This window comes from Lathyrus oleraceus, chromosome 3 (assembly GCF_024323335.1).
Source record: "Lathyrus oleraceus cultivar Zhongwan6 chromosome 3, CAAS_Psat_ZW6_1.0, whole genome shotgun sequence".
NCBI classification, from domain to species: domain Eukaryota; kingdom Viridiplantae; phylum Streptophyta; class Magnoliopsida; order Fabales; family Fabaceae; genus Lathyrus; species Lathyrus oleraceus.
The window spans coordinates 56,561,069-56,572,766 of NC_066581.1; the positions used below are offsets into that span (position 1 = coordinate 56,561,069).

At 32.6% G+C, this 11,698-nt stretch overlaps 1 protein-coding gene across 1 annotated transcript; it reads right to left on the bottom strand.

Moving 5' to 3' along the window:
• Nucleotides 1-10,325: 10,325 nt before the first annotated feature.
• LOC127132500 (hydrophobic protein RCI2B) lies at nt 10,326-11,120 on the bottom strand. Its single transcript, XM_051061455.1, has 3 exons — nt 10,931-11,120; nt 10,742-10,840; nt 10,326-10,596 (listed from the first exon to the last, which is right to left on the bottom strand). Exons 1-2 carry the CDS (start codon nt 11,009-11,011, stop codon nt 10,757-10,759), a joined length of 165 nt encoding a protein of 54 aa, XP_050917412.1. The 5' UTR covers nt 11,012-11,120; the 3' UTR covers nt 10,326-10,596; nt 10,742-10,756.
• Between the last annotated feature and the right edge of the window lie 578 nt (nt 11,121-11,698).

Below are 11,698 nucleotides of genomic sequence, written 5' to 3' on the forward strand. Positions count from 1 at the left end.
TTGTTAAGAAAAATAGGGTATAAATAATTTGGTTATGAAGTTGATAAATTATCAGGGGTTTAGGAGGTGTGGCTAAGAAGAAATAAATACAAATTTTAGTTCTTTACAAACAGCAAAAATTCATGTGTATTCCCGAAACGAAGATGGAGGTGTTAGATAGAAAGATGTGTTGTTTGTTACGGGGGTCTAACTATTTATGCTAGTAAATTGTTCGAATGGAGTTAGGAGGTATTATGACATTATGGGACAAAAGATTGTTCTCATCGCATAGTATCCAAATTTATGATTATGTTGTATGAGCGGAATAGGAATGGGACGAATACAATAAAAAATGTAAATATCGTGAACATTTATGCACCATGTGGCATCAGAAGAGAACAAGATTTACGGGTTGACCTGACATCGAAATTGTTAAGAAAAATAGGGTATAAATAATTTGGTTATGAAGTTGATAAATTATCAGGGGTTTAGGAGGTGTGGCTAAGAAGAAATAAATACAAATTTTAGTTCTTTACAAAAGCAAAAATTCATGTGTATTCCCGAAACGAAGATGGAGGTGTTAGATAGAAAGATGTGTTGTTTGTTACGGGGGTCTAACTATTTATGCTAGTAAATTGTTCGAATGGAGTTAGGAGGAATTATGACATTATGGGACAAAAGATTGTTCTCATCGCATAGTATCCAAATTTATGATTATGTTGTATGGGCGGAATAGGAATGGGACGAATACAATAAAAATGTAAATATCGTGAACATTTATGCACCATGTGGCATCAGAAGAGAACAAGATTTACGGGTTGACCTGACATCGAAATTGTTAAGAAAATAGGGTATAAATAATTTGGTTATGAAGTTGATAAATTATCAGGGGTTTAGGAGGTGTGGCTAAGAAGAAATAAATACAAATTTTAGTTCTTTACAAACAGCAAAAATTCATGTGTATTCCCGAAACGAAGATGGAGGTGTTAGATAGAAAGATGTGTTGTTTGTTACGGGGGTCTAACTATTTATGCTAGTAAATTGTTCGAATGAAGTTAGGAGGTATTATGACATTATGGGACAAAAGATTGTTCTCATCGCATAGTATCCAAATTTATGATTATGTTGTATGGGCGGAATAGGAATGGGACGAATACAATAAAAAATGTAAATATCGTGAACATTTATGCACCATGTGGCATCAGAAGAGAACAAGATTTACGGGTTGACCTGACATCGAAATTGTTAAGAAAAATAGGGTATAAATAATTTGGTTATGAAGTTGATAAATTATCAGGGGTTTAGGAGGTGTGGCTAAGAAGAAATAAATACAAATTTTAGTTCTTTACAAACAGCAAAAATTCATGTGTATTCCTCGAAACGAAGATGGAGGTGTTAGATAGAAAGATGTGTTGTTTGTTACGGGGGTCTAACTATTTATGCTAGTAAATTGTTCGAATGGAGTTAGGAGGTATTATGACATTATGGGACAAAAGATTGTTCTCATCGCATAGTATCCAAATTTATGATTATGTTGTATGAGCGGAATAGGAATGGGACGAATACAATAAAAAATGTAAATATCGTGAACATTTATGCACCATGTGGCATCAGAAGAGAACAAGATTTACGGGTTGACCTGACATCGAAATTGTTAAGAAAAATAGGGTATAAATAATTTGGTTATGAAGTTGATAAATTATCAGGGGTTTAGGAGGTGTGGCTAAGAAGAAATAAATACAAATTTTAGTTCTTTACAAAAAGCAAAAATTCATGTGTATTCCCGAAACGAAGATGGAGGTGTTAGATAGAAAGATGTGTTGTTTGTTACGGGGGTCTAACTATTTATGCTAGTAAATTGTTCGAATGGAGTTAGGAGGAATTATGACATTATGGGACAAAAGATTGTTCTCATCGCATAGTATCCAAATTTATGATTATGTTGTATGGGCGGAATAGGAATGGGACGAATACAATAAAAAATGTAAATATCGTGAACATTTATGCACCATGTGGCATCAGAAGAGAACAAGACTTACGGGTTGACCTGACATCGAAATTGTTAAGAAAAATAGGGTATAAATAATTTGGTTATGAAGTTGATAAATTATCAGGGGTTTAGGAGGTGTGGCTAAGAAGAAATAAATACAAATTTTAGTTCTTTACAAAAAGCAAAAATTCATGTGTATTCCCGAAACGAAGATGGAGGTGTTAGATAGAAAGATGTGTTGTTTGTTACGGGGGTCTAACTATTTATGCTAGTAAATTGTTCGAATGGAGTTAGGAGGAATTATGACATTATGGGACAAAAGATTGTTCTCATCGCATAGTATCCAAATTTATGATTATGTTGTATGGGCGGAATAGGAATGGGACGAATACAATAAAAAATGTAAATATCGTGAACATTTATGCACCATGTGGCATCAGAAGAGAACAAGATTTACGGGTTGACCTGACATCGAAATTGTTAAGAAAAATAGGGTATAAATAATTTGGTTATGAAGTTGATAAATTATCAGGGGTTTAGGAGGTGTGGCTAAGAAGAAATAAATACAAATTTTAGTTCTTTACAAACAGCAAAAATTCATGTGTATTCCCGAAACGAAGATGGAGGTGTTAGATAGAAAGATGTGTTGTTTGTTACGGGGGTCTAACTATTTATGCTAGTAAATTGTTCGAATGAAGTTAGGAGGTATTATGACATTATGGGACAAAAGATTGTTCTCATCGCATAGTATCCAAATTTATGATTATGTTGTATGAGCGGAATAGGAATGGGACGAATACAATAAAAAATGTAAATATCGTGAACATTTATGCACCATGTGGCATCAGAAGAGAACAAGATTTACGGGTTGACCTGACATCGAAATTGTTAAGAAAAATAGGGTATAAATAATTTGGTTATGAAGTTGATAAATTATCAGGGGTTTAGGAGGTGTGGCTAAGAAGAAATAAATACAAATTTTAGTTCTTTACAAAAAGCAAAAATTCATGTGTATTCCCGAAACGAAGATGGAGGTGTTAGATAGAAAGATGTGTTGTTTGTTACGGGGGTCTAACTATTTATGCTAGTAAATTGTTCGAATGGAGTTAGGAGGAATTATGACATTATGGGACAAAAGATTGTTCTCATCGCATAGTATCCAAATTTATGATTATGTTGTATGGGCGGAATAGGAATGGGACGAATACAATAAAAAATGTAAATATCGTGAACATTTATGCACCATGTGGCATCAGAAGAGAACAAGATTTACGGGTTGACCTGACATCGAAATTGTTAAGAAAAATAGGGTATAAATAATTTGGTTATGAAGTTGATAAATTATCAGGGGTTTAGGAGGTGTGGCTAAGAAGAAATAAATACAAATTTTAGTTCTTTACAAACAGCAAAAATTCATGTGTATTCCCGAAACGAAGATGGAGGTGTTAGATAGAAAGATGTGTTGTTTGTTACGGGGGTCTAACTATTTATGCTAGTAAATTGTTCGAATGAAGTTAGGAGGTATTATGACATTATGGGACAAAAGATTGTTCTCATCGCATAGTATCCAAATTTATGATTATGTTGTATGAGCGGAATAGGAATGGGACGAATACAATAAAAAATGTAAATATCGTGAACATTTATGCACCATGTGGCATCAGAAGAGAACAAGATTTACGGGTTGACCTGACATCGAAATTGTTAAGAAAAATAGGGTATAAATAATTTGGTTATGAAGTTGATAAATTATCAGGGGTTTAGGAGGTGTGGCTAAGAAGAAATAAATACAAATTTTAGTTCTTTACAAACAGCAAAAATTCATGTGTATTCCCGAAACGAAGATGGAGGTGTTAGATAGAAAGATGTGTTGTTTGTTACGGGGGTCTAACTATTTATGCTAGTAAATTGTTCGAATGGAGTTAGGAGGAATTATGACATTATGGGACAAAAGATTGTTCTCATCGCATAGTATCCAAATTTATGATTATGTTGTATGGGCGGAATAGGAATGGGACGAATACAATAAAAAATGTAAATATCGTGAACATTTATGCACCATGTGGCATCAGAAGAGAACAAGATTTACGGGTTGACCTGACATCGAAATTGTTAAGAAAAATAGGGTATAAATAATTTGGTTATGAAGTTGATAAATTATCAGGGGTTTAGGAGGTGTGGCTAAGAAGAAATAAATACAAATTTTAGTTCTTTACAAACAGCAAAAATTCATGTGTATTCCCGAAACGAAGATGGAGGTGTTAGATAGAAAGATGTGTTGTTTGTTACGGGGGTCTAACTATTTATGCTAGTAAATTGTTCGAATGAAGTTAGGAGGTATTATGACATTATGGGACAAAAGATTGTTCTCATCGCATAGTATCCAAATTTATGATTATGTTGTATGAGCGGAATAGGAATGGGACGAATACAATAAAAAATCTAAATATCGTGAACATTTATGCACCATGTGGCATCAGAAGAGAACAAGATTTACGGGTTGACCTGACATCGAAATTGTTAAGAAAAATAGGGTATAAATAATTTGGTTATGAAGTTGATAAATTATCAGGGGTTTAGGAGGTGTGGCTAAGAAGAAATAAATACAAATTTTAGTTCTTTACAAAAAGCAAAAATTCATGTGTATTCCCGAAACGAAGATGGAGGTGTTAGATAGAAAGATGTGTTGTTTGTTACGGGGGTCTAACTATTTATGCTAGTAAATTGTTCGAATGGAGTTAGGAGGAATTATGACATTATGGGACAAAAGATTGTTCTCATCGCATAGTATCCAAATTTATGATTATGTTGTATGGGCGGAATAGGAATGGGACGAATACAATAAAAAATGTAAATATCGTGAACATTTATGCACCATGTGGCATCAGAAGAGAACAAGATTTACGGGTTGACCTGACATCGAAATTGTTAAGAAAAATAGGGTATAAATAATTTGGTTATGAAGTTGATAAATTATCAGGGGTTTAGGAGGTGTGGCTAAGAAGAAATAAATACAAATTTTAGTTCTTTACAAACAGCAAAAATTCATGTGTATTCCCGAAACGAAGATGGAGGTGTTAGATAGAAAGATGTGTTGTTTGTTACGGGGGTCTAACTATTTATGCTAGTAAATTGTTCGAATGAAGTTAGGAGGTATTATGACATTATGGGACAAAAGATTGTTCTCATCGCATAGTATCCAAATTTATGATTATGTTGTATGGGCGGAATAGGAATGGGACGAATACAATAAAAAATGTAAATATCGTGAACATTTATGCACCATGTGGCATCAGAAGAGAACAAGATTTACGGGTTGACCTGACATCGAAATTGTTAAGAAAAATAGGGTATAAATAATTTGGTTATGAAGTTGATAAATTATCAGGGGTTTAGGAGGTGTGGCTAAGAAGAAATAAATACAAATTTTAGTTCTTTACAAACAGCAAAAATTCATGTGTATTCTCGAAACGAAGATGGAGGTGTTAGATAGAAAGATGTGTTGTTTGTTACGGGGGTCTAACTATTTATGCTAGTAAATTGTTCGAATGGAGTTAGGAGGTATTATGACATTATGGGACAAAAGATTGTTCTCATCGCATAGTATCCAAATTTATGATTATGTTGTATGAGCGGAATAGGAATGGGACGAATACAATAAAAAATGTAAATATCGTGAACATTTATGCACCATGTGGCATCAGAAGAGAACAAGATTTACGGGTTGACCTGACATCGAAATTGTTAAGAAAAATAGGGTATAAATAATTTGGTTATGAAGTTGATAAATTATCAGGGGTTTAGGAGGTGTGGCTAAGAAGAAATAAATACAAATTTTAGTTCTTTACAAAAAGCAAAAATTCATGTGTATTCCCGAAACGAAGATGGAGGTGTTAGATAGAAAGATGTGTTGTTTGTTACGGGGGTCTAACTATTTATGCTAGTAAATTGTTCGAATGGAGTTAGGAGGAATTATGACATTATGGGACAAAAGATTGTTCTCATCGCATAGTATCCAAATTTATGATTATGTTGTATGGGCGGAATAGGAATGGGACGAATACAATAAAAAATGTAAATATCGTGAACATTTATGCACCATGTGGCATCAGAAGAGAACAAGACTTACGGGTTGACCTGACATCGAAATTGTTAAGAAAAATAGGGTATAAATAATTTGGTTATGAAGTTGATAAATTATCAGGGGTTTAGGAGGTGTGGCTAAGAAGAAATAAATACAAATTTTAGTTCTTTACAAAAAGCAAAAATTCATGTGTATTCCCGAAACGAAGATGGAGGTGTTAGATAGAAAGATGTGTTGTTTGTTACGGGGGTCTAACTATTTATGCTAGTAAATTGTTCGAATGGAGTTAGGAGGAATTATGACATTATGGGACAAAAGATTGTTCTCATCGCATAGTATCCAAATTTATGATTATGTTGTATGGGCGGAATAGGAATGGGACGAATACAATAAAAAATGTAAATATCGTGAACATTTATGCACCATGTGGCATCAGAAGAGAACAAGATTTACGGGTTGACCTGACATCGAAATTGTTAAGAAAAATAGGGTATAAATAATTTGGTTATGAAGTTGATAAATTATCAGGGGTTTAGGAGGTGTGGCTAAGAAGAAATAAATACAAATTTTAGTTCTTTACAAACAGCAAAAATTCATGTGTATTCCCGAAACGAAGATGGAGGTGTTAGATAGAAAGATGTGTTGTTTGTTACGGGGGTCTAACTATTTATGCTAGTAAATTGTTCGAATGAAGTTAGGAGGTATTATGACATTATGGGACAAAAGATTGTTCTCATCGCATAGTATCCAAATTTATGATTATGTTGTATGAGCGGAATAGGAATGGGACGAATACAATAAAAAATGTAAATATCGTGAACATTTATGCACCATGTGGCATCAGAAGAGAACAAGATTTACGGGTTGACCTGACATCGAAATTGTTAAGAAAAATAGGGTATAAATAATTTGGTTATGAAGTTGATAAATTATCAGGGGTTTAGGAGGTGTGGCTAAGAAGAAATAAATACAAATTTTAGTTCTTTACAAAAAGCAAAAATTCATGTGTATTCCCGAAACGAAGATGGAGGTGTTAGATAGAAAGATGTGTTGTTTGTTACGGGGGTCTAACTATTTATGCTAGTAAATTGTTCGAATGGAGTTAGGAGGAATTATGACATTATGGGACAAAAGATTGTTCTCATCGCATAGTATCCAAATTTATGATTATGTTGTATGGGCGGAATAGGAATGGGACGGATACAATAAAAAATGTAAATATCGTGAACATTTATGCACCATGTGGCATCAGAAGAGAACAAGATTTACGGGTTGACCTGACATCGAAATTGTTAAGAAAAATAGGGTATAAATAATTTGGTTATGAAGTTGATAAATTATCAGGGGTTTAGGAGGTGTGGCTAAGAAGAAATAAATACAATTTTAGTTCTTTACAAACAGCAAAAATTCATGTGTATTCCCGAAACGAAGATGGAGGTGTTAGATAGAAAGATGTGTTGTTTGTTACGGGGGTCTAACTATTTATGCTAGTAAATTGTTCGAATGAAGTTAGGAGGTATTATGACATTATGGGACAAAAGATTGTTCTCATCGCATAGTATCCAAATTTATGATTATGTTGTATGAGCGGAATAGGAATGGGACGAATACAATAAAAAATGTAAATATCGTGAACATTTATGCACCATGTGGCATCAGAAGAGAACAAGATTTACGGGTTGACCTGACATCGAAATTGTTAAGAAAAATAGGGTATAAATAATTTGGTTATGAAGTTGATAAATTATCAGGGGTTTAGGAGGTGTGGCTAAGAAGAAATAAATACAAATTTTAGTTCTTTACAAAAGCAAAAATTCATGTGTATTCCCGAAACGAAGATGGAGGTGTTAGATAGAAAGATGTGTTGTTTGTTACGGGGGTCTAACTATTTATGCTAGTAAATTGTTCGAATGGAGTTAGGAGGAATTATGACATTATGGGACAAAAGATTGTTCTCATCGCATAGTATCCAAATTTATGATTATGTTGTATGGGCGGAATAGGAATGGGACGAATACAATAAAAAATGTAAATATCGTGAACATTTATGCACCATGTGGCATCAGAAGAGAACAAGATTTACGGGTTGACCTGACATCGAAATTGTTAAGAAAAATAGGGTATAAATAATTTGGTTATGAAGTTGATAAATTATTAGGGGTTTAGGAGGTGTGGCTAAGAAGAAATAAATACAAATTTTAGTTCTTTACAAAAAGCAAAAATTCATGTGTATTCCCGAAACGAAGATGGAGGTGTTAGATAGAAAGATGTGTTGTTTGTTACGGGGGTCTAACTATTTATGCTAGTAAATTGTTCGAATGGAGTTAGGAGGAATTATGACATTATGGGACAAAAGATTGTTCTCATCGCATAGTATCCAAATTTATGATTATGTTGTATGGGCGGAATAGGAATGGGACGAATACAATAAAAAATGTAAATATCGTGAACATTTATGCACCATGTGGCATCAGAAGAGAACAAGATTTACGGGTTGACCTGACATCGAAATTGTTAAGAAAAATAGGGTATAAATAATTTGGTTATGAAGTTGATAAATTATCAGGGGTTTAGGAGGTGTGGCTAAGAAGAAATAAATACAAATTTTAGTTCTTTACAAAAAGCAAAAATTCATGTGTATTCCCGAAACGAAGATGGAGGTGTTAGATAGAAAGATGTGTTGTTTGTTACGGGGGTCTAACTATTTATGCTAGTAAATTGTTCGAATGGAGTTAGGAGGAATTATGACATTATGGGACAAAAGATTGTTCTCATCGCAGAGTATCCAAATTTATGATTATGTTGTATGGGCGGAATAGGAATGGGACGAATACAATAAAAAATGTAAATATCGTGAACATTTATGCACCATGTGGTATCAGAAGAGAACAAGATTTACGGGTTGACCTGACAGGAAAATTGTTGAGAAAAATGGAGAAATTTTGAGTTTTAGGATATTTTAGTTCTATCAGGTATGAAGAAGAAAGAAAATGAGGGACAGAAAACATTAGAAGAGAGAAATCGGGAGAATTCGATGATTTCATTTTAGATCTAGATCTAATCAACCCGCCTCTTTACAAGAGGAAGTGCACGTGGTCAAGATTAAGAGGTGCATCAATGAGATGTCAATAAAAATCTCTAATCAAAGAAGAATAGTTCAAGAAGTGGTCCACATGCGCACACATGGTAGGCATTAGACAAGGGTCTATCCGACCATTTTTCCATTTTACATAGTGAGTCAGTGTAAAATTAGGATATGAAATCTTTCTGTATGCTTAATTGTTGGAATAAGATTGAGGAGTACCACAATTTTGTTAAAAATATTAGATGAATCTAAATGCTTAATTGTTGGAATAAGATTGAGGAGTATCATAATTTTTCTAAAAGCATTGGCTAAATCTAAAAGTCGAGGGGATGGGGAAATACGTCTTAAAGGAAAAATTAAAGTTAATTAAGATCAAGCTAAAAGAATGACACAAATCTCGCACTTAAAATTTAAAAGGTAAGATAAAAAATGAAAAATAAGAACCCAACAAACTTGAAGTCAAAAGTGAATCGTAAGAGAAGTCTGTGTAGATTTACACAAGTTCATGAATCTTATCCATGGGATCCAATGTCAAAGACCACGAAATAGGTGGTTGAGAAATGGAAATACAAACTTCAAAGACCGTTGAGAAAAGCAAATGAGAAAAAAAAAAGATTAACATTCATTTTCAGACCTTTCCAAGTGCTTAGTCCAAAGATTTTTTTTTTAAAAATCAAAGTTCATAGAACAATATGGAAATGCTACAATTTTAAAAGTCCAGATGTTAGATAATAGATTAAAATTTACGATCGATTATGTCATTCCGATAATTTTAATTTAATTTGATCGATTAAGATTAGACAATTCTAATTTAAAATAGATAATTTTGAAAAAACTAAAATTGTTTTTTATTAGTTGATTGTATTCAAACATATCTAACCAATCCATTAAGATCAGCCTGATTTAAGATATATAATTTAAATCAAAGCGATTTTGTGACCAACCAATTAAGATCAGACCGTATTTATTTAAAATATGTAATTAAAAAAACAATTTTGTGTAAATTGTAGAGTCAATATAATCAAGAGAAAGGTATACGCATCCACCAATTTTAAGAGTTATAATATTAAATAAATTGAATTGATAGGATCTGTCCATAACTGTTAAATTTTGGTATATTTATTTAACTATTTTTTAATCAAATTTAAAATATTACTCCCTTTAGTCCCAATTATAGTAACCGTGTCTACCAATTAATTTCATATTGAACATATATTTCTGCCGGACTATAGATGAAAAGATTACATAGAGGAGTTCAATTCGATAGAATTCACAATGTCATTTCCACACAAGACAAAAAAACTGAAGTTAAAACAAAGCAAAAAAAGAAAAATAATATCGACACCGAAAAGATATAATAAAAAAAAAGAATAACTTTTTTCCATCATCACTCAACAACTTTCACACGAAACTTGAAAGACATGAATGACGCCCAGAAAACTATTCATCATCCTCCACCTGTCAACAACAACAACAAAAAAACAAATATTTCCAACGTCAATACAAGATTTTTTTTTATGTTTGTAAATAAACAAAATAACAACGCTTATCATAGTCATTTTTCATAATCCTAATTTAGTTGGATCTAACAAATGGTACTTACAAAAGATAAACTGAATCACTTAGTGATAATGTAAATAGCATAGAGAATTCCAGGAAGATAGCCAAAAAGAGTGAGCACCAAACAGATCCAAAACTCCACCTATGTATATAACAAACAACAAACAGTTAATGAAACATGAAGAAAATTACCAAAATAACCCTTGAGAAGAAATTGTAAAGCGTTACTTACTTCACAGCCAAACTTGAGGAAGACACCAAGAGGTGGGAGGAGGATGGCAAGAATGATATCAATGAAGGTAGCTGTACTCATTTTGTTTGTTTGAGAGAGAGAGAGGGAGAGAGAGAGTGTGAAGAAAAAGAAGACTTTAAAGTTGAGGACAAGACAATGAATGTTATGTTATGTTATGCGATAAGGACGAATGAGGTGTGGTTCTTTTTATAGGAGGTGGTGTCGACATACGAATTGACGTTACGTTACCATTTTCGATAACTTTTTTGGGACCACGTGGCTTCTATACGTTGCAAACAACTACAGCTAATTTAGAATCCAATTCTTATATTATTAAATCATTAAAAAGATATTAAAGTAAGATTGGATATTTTTGTAAGTGTGTCATTATTAAAACTATTCTTCTTTGTTATAATTAGTGCAAAACAAACATTGGAATCATCTTGAAATTTGAGTTTTCTTTTATTAAACAATTTTTTCACACTTTCACTTAAATCAAATATTAAGCAAGTTTCTAAAATCATTCATTTATTTTAGGAAAACATCAGTTTTACGTTTCGTTAAACTAACCAAAATGAATCTTAAAATTTTAGTAGAATTTTAAATCTTTACAAGAAACTTAAAAATTACTTTTAAAAAAAAAATTGACTATTGGAACATTGTGTTAGTGGATAGGTTTTCACTTACTTGTTATGCAAGTTTTCTTATATTTTTTTAGTTAATTAGATAGTTCATTTCTTGGTTGTTACTTTTGGTTGCTTAACCAAC